At 41.1% G+C, this 20,645-nt stretch overlaps 1 protein-coding gene across 10 annotated transcripts; it reads left to right on the forward strand.

Moving 5' to 3' along the window:
• The first annotated feature begins 1,744 nt into the window (after positions 1-1,744).
• On the forward strand, positions 1,745-20,411 carry LOC131684836 (proton channel OtopLc-like). Of its 10 annotated transcripts, none has more exons than XM_058968062.1 (6): positions 1,745-2,052; positions 2,453-2,594; positions 17,823-18,281; positions 18,336-18,553; positions 18,611-19,000; positions 19,054-20,411. In XM_058968062.1, the coding sequence occupies exons 2-6, from the start codon at positions 2,518-2,520 to the stop codon at positions 20,109-20,111; spliced, it is 2,202 nt and encodes a 733-aa protein (XP_058824045.1). In that variant the 5' UTR covers positions 1,745-2,052; positions 2,453-2,517; the 3' UTR covers positions 20,112-20,411. The 10 variants fall into 10 exon arrangements, with proteins under 10 accessions (XP_058824045.1, XP_058824037.1, XP_058824053.1 ...); XM_058968070.1 differs by having other exon boundaries at positions 1,760-1,835; XM_058968054.1 differs by having other exon boundaries at positions 1,745-2,594.
• Positions 20,412-20,645: the final 234 nt, after the last annotated feature.

Below are 20,645 nucleotides of genomic sequence, written 5' to 3' on the forward strand. Positions count from 1 at the left end.
TTCTCTCCAAAGCACTCCAAGAATTTAAAATCGGTTGAAAAATGACTGCGAATGTTTTTTTAGTGTTTTGAGTACCGAAGAATCTTTTTTTTTGCTATAAAGATTTTGAGGGTATATTAAATTGATCAAGCGTGGTTTTGTGTTGTATTTGACCTGATCTACAACCTTTACTATATCACTTTTAAAGTAAATTCAATTATTTTTATTTTGTAGCACCGTGGAATCCATACTGAATCCATTCATGATTTCGAAACGGTTTCGGAATGGATTTCACAGGTAGATGAGATAGGTCGGTGTGATGTTGCTGATGTTTAAACGTATATGGTATACTCTTTCAAATGTTTACACAAGTTTTATTAATATACTTATTCGATTATGTATGTCTGTTCCCTGTGCCAATAGTATTTCTATATTCTAGTTGAAAACAGGTAGAAATATTATTACTTTTAAAGATCGAAGGCCTTTGAGCAGCAGATTGACGGAGATTGCCTGCCAAAATTACCAGTTCCGTAAGCACAGATGTTTCAATTTCTGATGAGGTCATAATGGAAGATGAAGTATAATTTGGCCGGCAAGCCAATTCAACTTGCTATATTTCCCCTGGCAGAAATTTGAATTGATCATCCGAGAAGATTCGATACCTGCACTACACCTGCGCTTTATTCTGAGTTGTACTGTAGCATCGGGTAATCCGTTAGCGTTAATACAACTTCCTGCTTAGAGAAATATATCGGTTGCTTGTGTCCGCAAATAAGTGTTTCTTTATAGATTCAATGTCCATCTGTGTGGCCCAGTCGGCGGTCAGATACTGACGAGACAAAGCTGATTATCGAATCGCCTAGATAAATCTGAACTAATCTGGATGGGATAAATAATAATGTTTGTTCTCAGCGAGAACCTAAATACTTTAAAGCGGGAACCTAAATATTTTAAAATGAATTAGCTTTGGTTTACTTAGCTTTGGCTTTGTCTTGGCTATGCTCTGCCTTTGCTTTGTCTTTTCATTTCGATTGGCATTGCTTGACATTAAATATGTTTCAAATTTAATTATTAGTATCATACAAAAAGATAATCGAGTTAATTGTAGTTGTAACTTGCAATGCAAACTGCCGCAATTAATATATCACATGACTGGACTTCAACTGTGGATTCCCTTTCCCAGATGGGAATTCGCCCTCTAGCGCTTTGGCGATTGTTGCCGCAAGGTCTAAGTTGAAATCAACTATATTACACGTGATTTAAAACACCCTACCTACCTACTTATAGGCAGATCCGAATCAGTCGATCACACTAAAGCGTGTTTCGCTTGGATCTCACCTTTGCGTGTACAGCTCTGCATGTGACATAAATAAGCCACATTTTTCAACACAAATTGGATCTCATGGAAATTGAGGGCATGCGCTCATATGTACGTTTTGAACATAAAATCTCGGCTCCCTTCCCTTCCCGATAGGGCTTCCAACCATACAAAACTAAAGTTCTGCAATTGGTCGCAAGTCTATAACCTATCGTTGCCCTTTTCTGCGCCAAACACTAACTTCAACTTAAACTTCGTTTTTTTTATCGTCAATCTGTCGGCAAACACTAGGTAGTTGTGGACCGCCTTCGGCGTGTCGTATTTGTTCCCATACCGGCGGCTACCCTTACCGCAGTTTTGCCCGTTAAATCCACCGCCGCCGTCGGGTCAAAACAACCTTTTTTGCTATGACGCGCTTCGCGGAACGCGCTTTATGCTGTCATCAGCTCCGTTTCAAGCAGTGCCTCGCCGGTCGTCTAGCTTTCAACAACACAGCTCGATCGAGGATCACCGTCGTTGTCGTCGTCGTCATCGTCGGGTATGGCAGCGCGGAGAAAAGCATACCCCGAATCTCAGACACGCCTTTTATAATCGATTTCCTTATCAACAGTGCGATAAAGTTTAACTCTCAATCAAACCTGTATTGGATTACAAGCTTGTTTAGTGTGTAGCAAAAAAAATGTGATAATCAGATAATCATGCCCTCATTGCTGATTTTTACAATTAGACTGGTGTCGACGCTGCGAAAGCAGGTTGTGAGTGTGACCTATGCGTTAGGCTAAGATAATTCAAGTTGAATCATTTACTGCATTGGTCTGAGTAATGGTTTTCGAGAAATAAAACTTCAAACTGCTTGACCTTGAAATAGTGTCTTGGTAACAATAACTTTGGAGGATTGGACGATTTTGGCCTCACAGGAACAAATGATCGAGACAAGTCCTCCTTTCCAAAACCAATAATCATACGTCAACAATACCGTATCCACTCGTCCTAATTTATTACCTTATTATTGTCATGGCTACAGTTCTCGTTATCTGTCAGCAGAGGTACCCTCACCTGTTCAGTATAGTTCTCTATGGTCGAAGTAGCATACCGGTTTCATGTTGTATGTAGTTTGATGTGAAAAGCTGTGAGATTAATGCACTACTGATTTAGCTCGACAGGAAGTGAGTGCAGTATTCAGTGCGAAAGGCGATTTGTCGGATCAAATTTGACCGGATATGAACATGAGTAGCAGCAACGGCGGCAACAGCAGTGGAGGCAGCAAGAATTACAAGAAGAATTCGGTGACCTTCAGGTAATGATGCAGTATAATTTTCAATTGAAAATGCGACGTAATCAGTAAGCTCATAAATTCGTTGGTGTAGCCACTATTTAGTTATCACAACTTTTAGGAGATTGACGATTCTTATTCCAGTAAGTTTTCTATGTTCAGAAAACCATACGGGTTATTATTTTCCAACCAAACGGTGTTCTATCCAATAACCATTGATATTTACTCATTAACACCTATCGCAATCGTACACAGTAATGAAAGATACTTAAACATCAAACAAAATCTGGGAACGAAGCACCTAACGAAATTGGGTAATTAAATAAAGAATAAAATTCTTCTTTGATTACGTACAGTTCTCAACAAAATAATAAAGTCACTCCGATGTTAACATTTCTTTATACACCGCAACTACGTTAAGATTACGATGATGTCATCTAGCGGTGGCGCCGAGACATCCTGTTGTCAGATGGGACAAACGATTGGTTCGAAGTTCAGAAATATCTGATTGTTAGCCACATAACATTTAAGCATGAAAGGGAGAATATTATTGTTGAGTGTTGTTTCTCTTGGTCAGGCTTGTTATTTGCATTTTTTAAAATCAACGAAATTAAATGCATTTAGTTTCCATCGAAATATATTTTAAATGTATTTTGCGTTGCGTGTAAGACGTCTAAGCCCTCCCACTGAGACGTCCAAAAAATTGTTTCAAAATCGTTCAACACGGGTCCAACGATGGACGTTTGTTGAACGGTTATTTGGACGTTGTCCAAATTGGTCCAACGAACGTCCTTCATTGGACGATTTTGAAACCAACCGTTCTTAGAGGGATCTAACAAACCATCGAAGTAGATAAACGTAAGACGTTTTTCGAACAGATTTTTCGACGAAGAAGCGCAACGTTCGTGCAAAAAAGGGAAATGAAATGCATTTTTTTCGAATTGGAATGTATGACGAATTTGCCCCTAGGAGTAGCTTCTATTTGACTGTTCATACCATTTATGGACAAAAATTATTATGCACAAATCTTTGGAGATCATACCTTCATATACTGAATGATAAGTGTCTTTGTAGTGGCAGTTTTTACAAGACTCTGAACCAAAGAATTCCGCTAGAACCGTTAAAAAGTGGTCGAACGACCATAACATCCCCCTAAGAACGATTGGTTTCAAAATCGCCCAATGAAGGACGTTCGTTAGACCAACGTTGGACGACGTCCAAAGAACCGTTCAACAGATGTCTATCGTTGAACTAGTGCTGATCGATTTTGCAACCATTTTTGGGATTCTCAGTGCGATCTGCCAAATGAAGCACCAAGCTCAATTTTTGAATAATTCAACTAAAAATTTGTAACAGATTGTTATGAAAAATCAATCGACCTAGAAAAATCACGATATAAATAGTGGAAAAAGGTACAAGAATGCCGAGTAAAATCCGAGCATTAGTAAGAAACACTGGTTATGCTACCTATTAGGTTTTACACCAACCGACATAACCCCACAAAATGACCCGGATGAACTTTGTTTGACAATTCTCGGTGGTTTGTTTACATGGAAATTACGTGAGTTCGAATGTAACAGATGAGCACCCGTTGCACTCGCACTCACGGAATTGACAAAGTAAACAAACCACCGAGAATTGTCAAACATGAACTTCATTCATCATGAGTTCATTCGTGTCGTCATCTTGTAGAACTCAATGCCACGCGGCTAACCTCTTTGAAGACTTTCCGTGAAATGCTTCCATTCGCTGACGCCAGTAGTGTATTTTTTCTCTGGTACACATCTTTAACACAATCCTTCACTCACCTGGTAAAAAAATCCAACCTTTCCCTTCATCCGGGTGGTAGAGTCGGGTGGGACTCGGCGGCTTGAGGTTATTTTTCCATTATTTGCTCAACGGTAGAACTAAAACTGAATGGAAATTGAGGAAAAAGCTATGGAAATTGAGTACAGTGACGCCACAATCGTTTAAAAATGTTCTTCTGCAATAATTATAACAATAATCACACTGCATAACAAACATACAAAAAATCAAACAAAACAGCATCCCGCTTGATGAAAAATCCGGCAGCATCCAGGCCCAGTTAAAACCATTCGAAAATCTAAACGGAATTCTGGCTGGTTTCCGCAGGGATTCCGGCTCAAATTATGCACTCGATTCCGAGATTCTTTTGAATGTCTTGAACAGCAATATTCGTTCCATTCAATAAAAAGTCACCTTTGGTGAGCATTTTGGCTGAATTATTGGTGTATAAATCCCTATGGCTTCAAATAACACTTTTTCTCGATTTCGTTGTTTTCAAAAATTATGCTTGAATTGTTTTCCATTCTATCCCAGTAAAGAAAAAGGCGGCTAGGCGCCCTCTAAGAACGGTTGGTTTCAAAATCGTCCAATGAAGGACGTTCGTTGGACCAATAACCGTTCAACAAACGTCCATCCTTGGACCCGTGTTGAACAATTTTGAAAATTTTTTTTGGGCATCTCAGTGGGTGGTTTTAAACTAGAAAAACTCTAATATCTAGTAAAGTTCCGCCGGAAATGAACTGGACTTCTGGCTGTTTCCAGTTCGTGTTCCGGCTCCAGTGACACAACCGATTCTAACTAGAATCAGTTGTGTCACTGGAGCCGGAATACGAACTGGAACCAGCCGGAATTCCGGTTCATTTCCGGCTGAGCTTAACTGGGTAAGAGAACTGCGGAGAGAAAAACAGCATTCTTGGCATCTTAAATGGAACTGTCAAAGTTTTATTTGCAAAAGTTAACTTGTGACAATATTTCCACAGAGACATCCATGATCGAACAAAAATATTTTAAAAACGTGTGTAAACATTTGAATTAATATACTAAAAACACTAGCGCCGCCACACCAACCTATCCCAACTATCCGTCAAATCGATTCTGGAACCGGTTCGAAATCCTGGATGGATTCTGCATGGAAACTAGCTCAAAGAAAACAACCGATTCCGACACTATCGGTAGACGCATTTGAGCTGGAATTCATGCTGGAAGTCCGAATCGGTTCCGAACTAGTTTGACTGGGTAGAGGAATAACCGCTGTCAATTCTGTCGCACTCAGCCACAAAAAAACATGACGACAGTAGCGTACCTGGTTTAGATATCCAAACTACCTTCGAAACCGTTAGAGATTTTACACAAGTTGAATGCTGAAGATGGACGTCTGTTCTCTGTGATATTTCTTTGTAGCAGGGTGGCCAGACCTACCGATTTATCGGTAGTCCTACCGATTTTGGTCTTCCCTACCGATTCACAGACGACCAAGGCAAAACTACCGATATTTTGTTATACCTACCGAAAACCACCGATTTTTATTGATTTTGGACACATCCTACTCAACTTTCCTTTTTTGGGTTGGATTTGGTCTGAGATCTGTGTTTTCAGTATTTTTCAATTCTATGTCAACGATGTCAACACTACGTTTTTGGGACAACAACCCGGCCTACCGATAACTACCGATAAACTTTTAGTGACCCTACCGATATTAAGAAATTCTATCTGGCCACCCTGCTTTGTAGTGGAAATTGGCGGCAAACCTCGACACCTACCACGTCGGCTCGTTGAGGATGCTAGATCTACCACAGAGGACTACAACGAGTAAATCGCGTCGAAGCGGGGAGCCACATGACTCCTGGTATTGTGACAAAACTGGGAACTTTTTGGTTCACGAAATGGACATCGGTACCGAGAGAAATTCCGCCACATTCTGTAGTCCTTGACTGACGGCGTACATGGACTGAAGAGTGTGCGAGAACTGTCCCCATAGCGACCACCAGGCGATTCGCTACCACATCGGCCTATGGAACTCTGCTGCAGCATGGAGAAGGACGACCCGCAAGCTAAAGTGGAAGACGAAAGTCTTTAACAAAAACCTCTTTGTTGAGTCACTTCAGCGAACAGCGGAACCAAGTACGTTGATGCGGCTGATCTAACAAGAAGGAGCGTGACGCCTTGTTACGTTACAATGCCGCGCAGTAGACGGCTCAGAGCCAGAAGGCAGGCTATGAGGGCATGATCGAAGAGTGAGAGAGGAGCGCAAGCGCGGTTTGGGAAGCTAGGACCGCTTTAAAAAGGGATATTAAGCTTAGCAAACCAGTTTTCCAGAAGGACCTGTGCTGAGAAGTAGACACCAATCCCTGAGGGACGTACGATCCAATTTCCTGGTCACCGACACCGTAGGGCGTAGAAGAAGGAGCAAGCATAGCCGAGTGGCAAGCGACTAACGAAGAGCTCATAGAAGCGTCGATGCGACTTAAATAAAAAAAAAGCCCTCGGTCCGAATGGCATGTTCAGGACGCTACTGCGGAAGTGTTTAGATGATGGCAATTTCCCCGAAATGTGGAAGATATAGAAGCCGGTGTTGCTGTTAAAGTCAGGGAAGTCACCCGGCCACCCAGCCTCGTATAGCCCAATGCCGCAGCGCTGCATAGAAGATTGAGCGAGATCCTGAAGAGTTACTTCCAGAGTAGAGTACTGCTGTATGGGAAGAACGAAGGGCAGAAGTCAATGCGAGTCACAGCGGGCATTCCTCAGGGCTCCATTCTCGGTCCAACTCTATGGAACTGGATGTACAATGGGGTTTTAACACTGCGGCTACCAGCGAAAGTGAAAATCGTGCGTTTCGGGGACGACGTGTTACTAACGGTGATGAGTGAGACGCTTGGAAAAATGGAGTTGTCAGTTAAGGAGACAATAGATCAACAAAAGACGGATGTGTTGTAGGTCAGCAACTGCAAAGTGGTTCAGCAGATACAGATCACCGTCGAAGGGCACGTGATTGCATCGAAGCGTGCACTGAAGTAGTTGGGAGACGACCGGTTGAACTTTCACAACCACGTTGAGTACTTCTGCGAAAAGTCGGTCTGTAATCTGGTGTTCTGTTAACGATACTGCGATACGGGGTTCCTGCCTAGCGTGCAGCGCTGAAAACGCGGAACTGCGAAAAACTGAACATGACGTTCCGGTTGGCGTTCGTAGGAGTTGCGATTGCGTACAGAATAATATCTTCCCCTAGAAGACGTTAATATAATAAAAAATGAAATTTGGCCAAACAGTCACCATATTCGATCCGCCATTTTACATTTACCGCAATTTTACAGAATCAGAATCAGTGACCTCGAAAACCCCCTTGTAAGATGCTTTGGGCCAATATAAAAAAATGAAATTTAGCCAAGCGCAGACTTCCAGCATGAACTCCAGCTCAAATGCGTCAACCGATAGAGTCGGAATCGGTTGTTTTCTTTGAGCTAGATTCCATGCTGAATCCATCCAGGATTTCGAACCGGTTCCGGAATCGATTTGACGGATAGTTGGGATAGGTTGGTGTGGCGGCGCTAGTGTTTTTCGTATATTAATTCAAATGTTTACACACGTTTTCTAAATATTTTTGTTCGATCATGGATGTCTGTTCTCTGTGGTCAAACCATTCGGAATTTGATTCGGAATCCTGAATGGAGTCAGTATGGATTCCAAATCAAATGCAACAACCGATTCTGAGTCGGAATCGGTTGTTGCATTTGATTTGGAATCCATAATGACTCCGTTCAGAAATCCGAACCGGTTCCGGAATGAGTTTAACTGGGTGGTTTAGATATCCAAACTACCTTCGAAACCGTTAGAGATTTTACACAAGTTTACATAATAATTTTGAACACAGAGTCTTACCCCACTGGCACTTCCAAGTGCATTAGATTTATACATCTGCCCAACATCGCTGACTTTAGACGATGTACACAACTGCTTACGGCTTAATACCGCCATAAAAAATCAATATTTCTAAAGACCTCACAGGAAACATTGATTAGAAGAGCTAAGCGATCACTGTATCCTAGCTACAAAAGAGCTTCCTCCGGAGAAAGAATACACACTGCTTACTGGTTCGATTCTCGACAGTATGGTTAAAAATAGGGCGGAACGCGCTCCAGACGTAGGTGCTCCACGTAGTAGAACAAATAGTGCTCAAATTTTCACAGTTATAAACACTTCGAGAAGGTTGGAATGTTTGACAACTGCAGGATCTACGCAACAGTAGAAACGAGAAAGAAGAGTTTGATTAATGTCAAAAAACGTGATTATTGGCACGGATTCGTCAACGTGTTAACGAGAGAAACGTCGATGAGCACTGTTTATTCCAAATACTGGATATTCGATATCGCCGAAAAAAGCCTACCTGAGCTCACTAATCACTCTTTTGCCGGTGCACTTTTGGTCGTTAACCCTTTCATGCCCATGTTGTTTGTGGACAACAACGTTTTTAAACAGCTATAACTTTTGATTGAGGCAAGATTTGTTCACAAAAACAAGTAAGGCTTGTAAATGTGACTATAGCCTTTCATTTGAGTACTAACGGTTACAAGGATCGGCTCTAGAAATGAAGTTATTACAGTTAGTCTGACTGGATTCCATTGGAGCAGTGCTGCCAGGGACAGTTTAATTTGACGACCTAAAATGAATTTTTCATATATCTTCGTTATGGCGCAATATTATTAAAAACTGATAAAACTTATCAATTTAAAGTAGCTTTGGCTACGTTTTCCACGCAATTGGACTATTGTAAATATTCTAGAAGAATTGTATTGAGCATTGGAAGGTAAAAATTGAGCAGCTTCTAGCACTGCGAGGGAAGCGCCTATCTTTATGAAAAACGGCTTTTTGTGTTTCTTGGCCCCACCTTTTTGAAGGAAAAATAGTTTTGAAATCCTACATGAACTAGAAAAAAAGTTGGGCATGAAAGGGTTAAGCTGTTTTCGGTCTTTTCCGTTGCAGTTATCACTAAAGATCTGTAGTCAAACTTCTTTTCCCTGTTGTACGTAAAATGATAAATAATTTTTTTTAATCAATATTAATAGAGAGTCTCTATTAGAGACACATTTTTCATTCGATTCCTTTTTGCTGGGTTAAGTAACCATCGGGATAATAAAAGAAGAATTTTATTCATTATTAAATGACATTATTATAATATGTAGTTCTCAAGCAGTAATCGAAAGTACCGATAATAACTTTTTGTGGCAATTATGTATCGCAAATATTAAAAAAAAATCTGCTTCGTTAACCTTACGCATTGAGCGGATTAAAATAAGCTAATTACAAAAAAAATCGATCGATCACTTTGCCAATAAAGTTTCTATCAAATATACCTACTACTATATGTAAAACAACCGAAACAGGGCACACGTACATAATCAAATCCGTATCGATCGATAACACTCAACCATGACATTCGATAACGATTCCTTATCGGAAAATTCGCACAACTTCTCTCTCTCGCAAACCACCCACAGTTTAGCAACTCCACCTACCCGAACGAGCACATGTCATAATCTTCGGTTGCAGGCACTAACCGTTCACCATATAAAAGCCAGTTGCTTTTTCTCTTTCCCTCTTAGTATGCCCATAACCTCCCACCCGTAATGACCGCGTCGGAGTTTTTAATCGAACCGTCGGTGACCAGTGCGGTGATACCAGTTCAAGTACCATCTAGTCCTAGTTGTAGTCCCAGTGTCCCGACATTCACCGACGCCGCGCGCAATAAAAGTACAACACCCACTGAGCCACCGATAATCACGTGGTCTCTTGGCGCCGATTGTGATGGTGATGATGATGATCGTCGCCTGTACACAAATGCTTCACGGTAATTGATATTTTTTAATTTAAATTTTTCAAGATATCGAACGCCAACAAATTGATCGATTCACTAATTGAACACACGACTCACGGCTCGTTAGAAAGGTGATAAACGGTCAATTAGCGCGCGCCGTTGAAATAAATCTTCGAACTATGTTGATAGTTGATACCTGCTGGTGTGGATCTTAGTAGGAAACAGTCTGGTGTAGATAGTAGACTTGTAAAGGTGGTTTGTCTATAATTGAATGTGCACCCTCGCAAACAACAAAGTTGGCATCAGGAAAAATAAATGTACCCCTTCATGAAGCTTAAGCTAATCGAAGAAATTATCACGGACGGGTGCGTTTCAGTACAGCAGCTAGGAGAAGAGAGGAAAATCTAGTTTCCCAGTACACGATCGTTCATCCCTAACGCTCATTCGCTAACATGCATTAGGTTTTCAGTTATATTTAAACTTTTTTCAAACGAAATACTCTTCAGATTTGAAAGATACTACTTTTCAAAGTTTCAAAAAATATCCAAATTTTTAAAATTTTGCATTTTAAAGCGAAAGTCGGAGAATGGAAATTAACATACTAACAAAAAGTGTCCAAGTGCTTTAAGAAAGGTGATATACTCAAAGTAGTAATACAATTAAAATGTGGTTGAAATATGTGAATGCTTTAAGGAGTAACTATGCATGTCATGAAAAAAGATCAGTTTGAAAAAATGGGAGTTTTTTAATGAAAGCTATCAAACGTTCAAAATCTTGATTAAATGTATTTCAAAGCACAGAAAAAAAATAATTATTCCAGTTTTTAAGTGTAAAACGGACTGATGTGAGGTTATATGAGAGGCTGTACCTAGGTTTGTGGTACCGGTACCGAAAATACCGGGAATACACCAACCACCCCCCTGACCCATTATTAGTACCGAAATACCGGTACTGAATAAAGGTAAGTACCGGTATATTCGATACTATGCAAAACTTTGGATGACGAATATAATTAACCATTTTAGCATATATAGGGGCCTGTTTTAAAACATCGGCCAGCAAACCGTTGGTTGCATATGGATATTTTAACTATCCACAATTATTTAAATTTTAATGAGCTTTCACCAAATTTGTGTGCTTAGAACTACCATGAATAATATAACAATTAATTCGAACCTCTCATAAGCTACATTCGGGTTGGTTCTCATTAGTCGATGTATGCCGGCATAATAAGTTTGTGGCCCAAGTCACGCATTTACTAATTTTGCTGTTAAATATTAATCTATAATTTATTTCGACATGAATCCTTTAAGGAACTCCAAGTTAGTGTGCGGTCCATATACACGGAAATCATCTTCACAATGATGCTTGCAGCTTCAGCTAAACTTCTGACGTCCTTATCACCTTTTTAGAACTATTCCATCTGCCGCACATTTGGTGTAATCTGAGTTTGTTTAAAATCAGTCGCAATGGTAATTCTCGCAGTGGAGAGACACGTTTCACTTCTGCAGTTTTCTGATTTCACTGTGCAGCCGGAAGATCGATACTGTGTTGTTTGTGCAGTGGATAAGCAACAATGCATTAGTAATTGAATTTTTTTCCTTCACCAGAAAAAGACTGACGTAGACAGACCGAAATTCACATCCTTAGCTAGTAAACTTGGTTTGGTAGCAGAATTCAATTTTCTTGTCTTGGAAAATCAAGACATGAGCGCATCAAAATCATTAGCAGCAAAGATTGCAGCAACTATGGGGCAAAGAACTAAAAAAACTTATCATCAAATACCACGATATATAATTTATTTCTATTCGGGTCTTACTGCCGAACCTCTTAGTTCTTTTTCCCTTTTGAGGATTAGGGATTGTTTTCCACACATCAAACAACGGATACTTTTGCAAACAGCGTCAAGAAATGGTTGGGTGTGATCTGTTCAAAAACCCGAACTTGACCCGAATTCGAAAATTCCAAATTCGAAAAACTCGACCCGAGCCCGCAAGCTTAAAATTTCAAAAACCCGGACCCGTCCCGAACTCGAGAAATTGAAATTTGAAAACCCGACCCGAACCCGAGAAGTTTAAATTTTTAAAACCCGACCCGAAACCCGTCGGGTTCGGGTTTCGGGTCCAAAAAACCCGAACTCGACCATCTATAATTCCGGCAACAATGACAAAACCGATTCTAATTAAAATCGGTTGTATCACTGGAGCCGAAATGCTAACTAGAACCGATCAGCGTTCCGGTTCATTTTCCGGCTGAACTTACTGGCGTTGGGCCCTGTCGGACAAGCCGTTTGCACTTCCTAAAGAATTTTTGACAGAAATCGAGCAAAATCATGGCAGAATTGTGATAGGAACTGTACAAAACTTTAGTAATAGCTTCCTTGCAGAAATATAGCAGGAGTTGGGCAGAAAATCTGATAAAATGCCGACAGGAATTTCTATATCAGATCCGGGTTCATCTCTGGCCGAATTTGGTTGAAACCGAACAGCACTGCTTACCCAGTAAAACCTATCCGAAATTTGAGTACGAATTTTGACTATTTCTGCCAGAATTAAGACTCTGGCTTGTTTTTCGACCGTTTTAACTAGGTAGTTTTGCCAGAATCAGTCGATTAATTTAAGCTATTACTCTGCTAGAAACAACTTTGCTTTTGCTCTGCTTCTGCTAATTTTCTGGCAGGACGCGGGGTCAGGGTTTTGAAGATTTCCCTCAAAGATAGGTTTCAAGTGTTTTTTGCCCAAGATAATTTCATGAGGCGAAAACATTTAATTTAGTGGGTCTACAAATCGCTTGTTACATAAAAATATTCCAACAAACTCCATTGATTTTTTGTTTTGCATTTGCTTATTTCAGAGCACGGGAAATCTTGCTGGAACCACAGAGAACAGACATCCATGATCGAACAAAAATATTTAAAAAACGTGTGTAAACATTTGAATTAATATACTAAAAACACTAGCGTCGCCACACCAATCTATCCCAACTATTCGTCAAATCGATTCCGGAACCGGTTCGAAATCCTGGATGGATTGAGCATGGAATCTAGCTCAAAGAAAACAATCGATTCCGACTCTATCGGTTGACGCATTTGAGCTGGAATCCATGCTGGAAGCTGGAATTCATGCGAATCGGTTCCGAACTAGTTTGACTGCCCTCTAAGAACGGTTGGTTTCAAAATCGTCCAATGAAGGACGTTCGTTGGACCAATTTGGGCATCGTCCAAATAACCGTTCAACGAACGTCCATCGTTGGACCCGTGTTGAACGATTTTGAAACAATTTTTTGGACGTCTCAGTGGGTGGGTAGAGGAATAACCGCTGTCAATTCTGTCGCACTCAGCCACAAAAAAAAACATGTCGACAGTAGCGCACCTGGTTTAGATATCCAAACTACCTTCGAAACCGTTAGAGATTTTACACAAGTTGAATGCTGAAGATGGACGTCTGTTCTCTGTGCTAGAACTTTCAATTCACTCTCCAGCAGGCATAAAACCTCCTCATCTTTTATATCAACAGATAACAAACATCCAGATGTCACATTTCAACACTTATCACGCTCAATTCGCCTCGGCAATTTTCCAAAAGCCGTGTAGTAGTCGTTTGCTGATTTTCGGTGAAATATTTTCCGAGTATCAGCTATCGAACGTCACTTTTACTGAGATCTCAGTATAAAAATTGTTTACTGATATCTGCCCTGTTGAGATTTCGGCCAAAGATACGATAAAACTGAGTTGAGATTCAGCAGAAAAAATTAACAGTGTACTACAATTTAAATGAACAGCAATAGATTAATATCTATAGGAACTAGCACTAGACTACAGCTAACAAGGTAGCGAGCACGAAAAAAGGATTTCTTTACAACATTACGGAACAAATAACAGTCGAAGACATTGGAACAGCGATAGAACGACGACACATACTGACGAAAAGTTCGTTATAACCGTATTTTGTTCTAGTTACTGGTATGTGAAAAAATAGAGAGTCCCACGACTATGACGACGCATGTCGGTTTGGGATTTAGGTAGACTCCCAAATCTTGAAAGGACGATTCCCGTTAAAGAACGGTTTATGAGAAGTGCAAGAATGCTGCACCTTCGGAATTCTTGATAAAGTGGAATAGTTTGAAGCCAACAAACAAAAGTTTCGTACACTTCGACAAATGGATTAAACCACAGAGAACAGACATCCATGATCGAACAAAAATATTTAAAAAACGTGTGTAAACATTTGAATTAATATACGATAAACACTAGCGCCGCCACACTAACCTATCCCAACTATCCGTCAAATCCATTACGGAACCGGTTCGAAATCCTGAATGGAGTCAGTATGGAATCTTGCTCAAAGAAAACAACGATTCCGACTCTATCGGTTGATGCATTTGAGCTGGAATTCATGCTGGAAGTCCGAACCGGTTCCGGACTAGTTTGATTGGGTAGAGGAATAACCGCTGTCAATTCTGTCGAACTCAGCCACAAAAAACATGACGACAGTAGCGCATCTGGTTTGGATATCCCAACTACCTTCGAAACCGTTAGAGATTTTACACAAGTTGAATGCTGAAGGTGGACGTCTGTTCTCTGTGGTTGAACCGTTATTTGTACGTTGTCCAAATTGGTCCAACGAACGTTCTTCATTGGACGATTTTGAAACCAACCGAGAGGGAAGTCAAACCATTCCAGAACCGGTTCGGACTTCTGAGTGGATTCAGTATGAATTCTAGCTCAAATGCATCAACCGATTGAATCGGTTGTTCCTGTGAGCCAGAATCCATTCTGGATTTCGAACTGGATCCGGAATGGATTTGACGTATAGTTGGGATAAGTTGGTAAGGCGGCGCTACCCAGTTAAGTTCAGCCGGAAATGAACCGGAGTTCTGGCTGGTTCCAGTTCCTATTCCGGCTCCAGTTACACAACCGATTCTAATTAATCGGTTGTGTCACTGGAGCCCGTGTACGAACTGGAACCAGCCAGAATTCCAGTTCAATTCCGGCTGAGCTTTACTGGGTAGTGTTTTAAAGTATATTCATTCAAAAGTTTACGCAAATTTTATTAACATATTTGTTCGTTCATGGATGTCTGCACTGATTGCTTTGTTCACGGCAGGAAATTCGAACACAAAGATCGTTCGGGATATCATTTTAAGTTGTGCAAAAGTTTTGTGTACCGCACCATCAAAAGATACCATGAGACCGGTTCTACCAAGAATCCGTATGATGGTGGACGTGAAGCTACCGCAACATCATCTGCCAATTGCAAAAAAAATCCTCGCTATGACGCAAATAATTTGGCGAAAGATCTCAAAATATCCGAACCAAGTGTCCAACGAATACTGAAAAAAGCTCAATTCCAAGCCATACAAGATCTAAAAAGTACAGGAACTGACAGCACAGCAAAAACTGCAGAGAGTAAAAAGAATGAAGGCTAGAAATTGTTCTACTTACGGATGAAAAAATCTTCACTGCCCAACAGTTCGTAAATAAACAAAACGATAGGGTATGATTGACGGAAAAATCACTAAACAGTTCGGCTGAATTAGTGGCCGTGATGGTTTGGGCAGGAATTACCCACAACGGTCGAGCTCCATTGGTTTTCGTTTCTGAGGGAGTGAAAATCAACCAACATATCTTCTTCAAATTGGTCTTGGAAGGACCAGTGGAACCATGGGCCCAAGCTCACTTCGGTTTAACACCTCGAGTTTTCCAACAGGATTCAGCACATCGACATAAGGCGAAACACATTTCTTGAGCGTTTTTTCAAAACGTCATATCTGCAATGAGTTACTCTCTTTGTTTACTTTCTCTTCTGTTAATAATCCGGTCACTTTAACATTTATCCCTCAACTCTTTGCATAATATGCTAGTTAAAACCACCGTCTTTCGATCTGTACTGTAAAATAAGTGAAAAGTGTTATAGTGACGCCGTAAAAATCGAAAGAGAAAGTAAACAAAGAGAGTAACTCATTGCAGATATGACGTTTTGAAAAAACGCTCAAGATTTAGCTGTGGATTACGGAGCACTTTCCAGGATTCGTTTCTAGACCCGAATGACCGCAAATTGACCAGATTTTAACCCGATGGAATATTCTGTGTGGAGTGTGTTGGAAGCCAGGGTCTGATCCAAAAAACACGACAGCATGGAAGCTCTCAGAAAACATCTTGTGGTTGAATGGAATCAAATTTTTGAAGAATATCTGCAGGCAGCGTGCAATGCGTTCTTAGGTCGTCTGAAGTAGGTCATTACAGTCAAATGCAGACAACTTGAAGCTGTATTGTACTACAATGTACTTTTTTAAGTAAAATGGATTGAAGTTGAAACGAAAAAACATTTTGTTTACTTTTTGTACTTTTTTATGAAGCATTTAAATTGCCGGACGCTGTATGAAAATCAGACACATATTTTTTAAGACAGCTTGTTAAATCATCGCATTAGAAACACCGTGTTCTAGATCTATTTTTGACTACAACTCTTCAATTTGAAAATGATTTACATCACAGCGGAAATTCGTTTGAATACAGGCATTACTGAATATTCCGGCCAGTTGATCATTTTCAATTTCGATTTGAGTAAGAATGATCCGGAAGACGGCAATGCACGAACAGGAATGTGTTTGACCATTTGCTCCAAAAGAAAATCTTTCAGCAGATAATCTTAAAAATCTGGTTTCGAAGACAAATTTCAATCTTAATTCCCAAAATATTCATCCGGCAACCAAAAAATTAACCGAGGAGACGTCTTGTCTTTGTAGCATTCTTCCCATTCTTCTGGCTCTTATCGCACAATTGGACACCGAAAAGGTGCACTTGATAACAGTGAATCGAGTCATTTAGATTAAATTTGATGACGAATGTGGTTTCTATAGCTATATCGTACCTGTCGCCGGAAAAAAATATGCTAGTACTGAAGTTCAATTCAGTAGTGAACCGGCTCGTGAGAGGATTAGGCCTATTTTTAAATGCTAAGCAATCGATGATTGAAGACCCGCTTAAGGTATCGTTATCGTGGGTGTTCGAGGAAGTTTCCGCACGCGGTGATATAAGCACGATTAGAATGCAAATAAGTTCCGAGGTGCTAATTGATTGGTGTCACGTGACGGTATCACTGGCTTCAACAATCGAAGTGCAGTGTTTACACAACCGGAACTCATCTGTCCAATAGGAGAATAATTCAATATGAGATGATTGTTGCCCGGATTGCATTGTGATTGATCCCTATCACCTATTTTTAGTTCCATGGGTGTCATTTAGATAACATCAGTGTTTTTTCCTTTCACTGAACGATACCCGGACTCGGACGACAACCCAGAACAGGGCTTCTGTTTATCAATCGCACGTGAAGATGCTTGTTTTGGCACACCACCGCATCATTTGAACCTAATTTTATTGTTATAGCGCAATCTTATCGGACTGTCGACTCTCACGTAGATTTTTCTTGTTGATGTTTACTATCTCGTCTACCTCAGTGAGTTACTGTCCGGTTATAAGGTGTATTTGATCATTCATTTAGCAGAGATTACGTCGGTTGCACTAAGCTAGGATGGTTCTTATATCGTCGCGGCTCGCTTTAATTAAGCTTTAAACGTGAAGCCTTTGAGTTGCAATTAAATAATAAAATATTTATCAACGTTTCTTTTTTCAGCGAACAAATTGACATCGACTCCAAAAATCTCCACAATTACCTGCCTGTGCCTAGATCAGATGGCGAGTCCAGTCAATTGATAACGAAAGCTGCCTCCATTGCAACGATGCCCGTAAAGTATAACCATCATGGATCAGCCACAATCCTTGATCAAATCCCAGAAGACGCTCAACCAACGAAAAAGGGCACTACAACAACCCACACGAACGGTGCAGCACCCCGAAGACCATCGGTCGTTGTGCAAGACATCCTATCGACGCACAGACCTTCAGCAATTCTCACCGCATTACGGAGAGGGTCGCTAGCATGGCTTCCAGGGAGAAGAAAAAGTGTTCTTCAGACCCACGACACCGAATCCAACATGGGTAGCAAAGCATCTCTGAGCCAAATTCCGCATGGTTCCGGTGCCCACAGTGAACTAGCGATAGAGTCGCGCCGGAAGAACCGACGAATCGGAGAGTAGGTAACATCACCAAAATAGTAACAAGCAGTAGGCTAAACTCTCACTTCCAGCGATGCTCTCAGCACAGCTCTCTCTGCGCTGTACGCCAAGGTCATTGTGATTCTCGGAATAGCTCTACCCGTGACAGAGATTCTATCATCCCAGATACCGGCGAACGTTTATCAAGGTTTCTATCTCTATCTCTACATAACCAGTATATCGTTCGTTATCTTTGTGTATGCGTCCAACATGAGGCGAAGGGCAGTGATGACGCTGATCAAAACGTATCGTAAGTTACGCATATCTTTACACCTAAAGGTACTAAACTAATTCGCAACACTTACAGATGAGAAAACCAACAGTTATCCGATCAAGAAACGTGTACCTCACTTTGGAAGTTTCTATCTGCGAGTAGGCGCGATCGCCTTCGGCATCGGTACAATGGTCTATTCAGGTCTCGAATTCGGCCAATACTTTGAACTGCGTACGTCGGAAGAGTGTTCAAGTATTTTCATAGCAATGACACCAGCGGCCCGGATGATCCTTTCCATCGTCCAGATGCAGTTTATCTTCCTGAACACCTCGGAGTTGGACATGGCACGCCACAAGGTTTTCGCACGTTTCGGTTTGATGCACATGGTAGCGACGAACCTCTGCGAGTGGCTGTACGTGCTAGTCGAAGAAACGAAACACGAGATTCATCATCTGGCACACATTGCTGGACATAGCAAGATCGGTAAGTTCGCAGGTTGAGTTAACGAGACACTAAATAAGCCTTTCTCGCTTTAGTTTCCACCATCGTTGAAGTCACCACAGCAACACTAGCTCCATCTACGACAACCGAGGACACGTTCTTAAGAGATTCAACTGACAGCAATCACACGCTTGTCAAACGAGCAACCCAGAATGCCGTCGATTACGTAGACTGTCAGCGAACCAACATCATGGGTTCGTTGGTCCAGAATGCATCTCCCTTTTTGTTTCCATGTACTATCGAATATTCGTTGATTTGTGCCGTGATCCTGTACGAGATGTGGAAGAAAGTCAAAACCATTGCCGAAATCGATCGCACTCGACGAAATTCCAATAAAGTTCATAGCGCCTCCAGTACCAAGAGCGCTCATCACTTCTCGGTAGACTGTTCCCGGGCACATCGTGGAATGTTTGGTGGGATAATAATCACCGTCCTAACGATCATTTGTCTGATTATGTACTTCGTGTTGCATGATGAACCCGGGTACGAGTACTTTGCCCTCCAAGAGGTGACGATCGCTGAAACTTTACTCTATGCGGTAACCGCAGCCGGAGTAGTGGCCGCTATGGTCAGAATGAGAGATTTAAAGTACTGCAAGAAAAACAACGACCCACACGCTGGATCCGTAAGTCTCGATTGTACGCTGCTCGTACTTGCTCAAACCGGTGTCTATGTGTACGGGATGTTCAGCATCATCGGTAGTTATTTTTCCATAAAGGAAGGAATTGTTGGATCACGGGAAGGATTGATCGCGGAAATATTCAGCTTGGTTCAGACGTCCATGCAAACTCTGTTCATCCTGAACGCCGTCTGGCGGAAGTGTCGAGGTGCTCAACAGAATCGGACCAAACCGGGTCGTGAAATTGTAACCTTTCTTCTCGTGGCAAACATGGCCATGTGGTTTATCAATACGCTGGTTAAAGGACGGGCAAGCTTCAGGCCCTCGCATTTGGACTTTTTCGGTACCTGGGCCTGGACCGTGATAACACACGTCTCGATGCCACTGGCAATCTTCTACCGGTTTCATTCGACCATTTGCCTGTTTGAGGTGTGGAAATCTACCTACAAGGTCAAGAGCGGGGATCATCATTAGCGAATAACGTTGGATTAGGCTTCGTAAGCTAGAAAGTGATCGAAAGCCATTAAATTTACCCGCTGAGAATTTTTGGTTGTACGGTGGCATTGATGATTTTGGTTTAGTCTGAGAGAAAGACAGAGACCTGGCTCCTCCATGTACAAACAAATGAGATTCGATGGGCCTTTCGGGAGAACAGCCACAATCAAAACACTAGTAATGGGCAGCAGTAATTTATATTGAATGACAGTATTAAGCAACCAGTGATGTGTGTATTGGAGATTAATAAATATTTAATTAATAAGAATCTATTACAAATTGAACGGTGAATTTATTTAATTGTTTCCATGACAAGCTTTCGACTTTTGATTTTAACTGATTTGCCATATCAACTAATTTGTCAGCGACGACATAAATTCTCATTTGAATCTAAACCGGATGATTTCGAATTAAGTTTCGATGTGGATCAATCGATATATCCTCACTAACATCCCTCTAAGAACGGTTGGTTTCAAAATCGTCCAATGAAGGACGTTCGTTGGACCAACATTG

This window comes from Topomyia yanbarensis, chromosome 1 (assembly GCF_030247195.1).
Source record: "Topomyia yanbarensis strain Yona2022 chromosome 1, ASM3024719v1, whole genome shotgun sequence".
Classification (NCBI taxonomy): Eukaryota; Metazoa; Arthropoda; class Insecta; order Diptera; family Culicidae; genus Topomyia; species Topomyia yanbarensis.

What these genes read in the sequence shown, in the direction of transcription:
- LOC131684836 (XM_058968045.1), top strand. Translation starts at nt 9,998, where the DNA reads ATGACCGCGTCGGAGTTTTTAATCGAACCGTCGGTGACCAGTGCGGTG. An exon ending in CTGTACACAAATGCTTCACG is followed by an intron (nt 10,219 to 17,822) that starts GTAATTGATATT and finishes TTCTTTTTTCAG; the next exon opens with CGAACAAATTGACATCGACT. An exon ending in GACGCTGATCAAAACGTATC is followed by an intron (nt 18,554 to 18,610) that starts GTAAGTTACGCA and finishes CAACACTTACAG; the next exon opens with ATGAGAAAACCAACAGTTAT.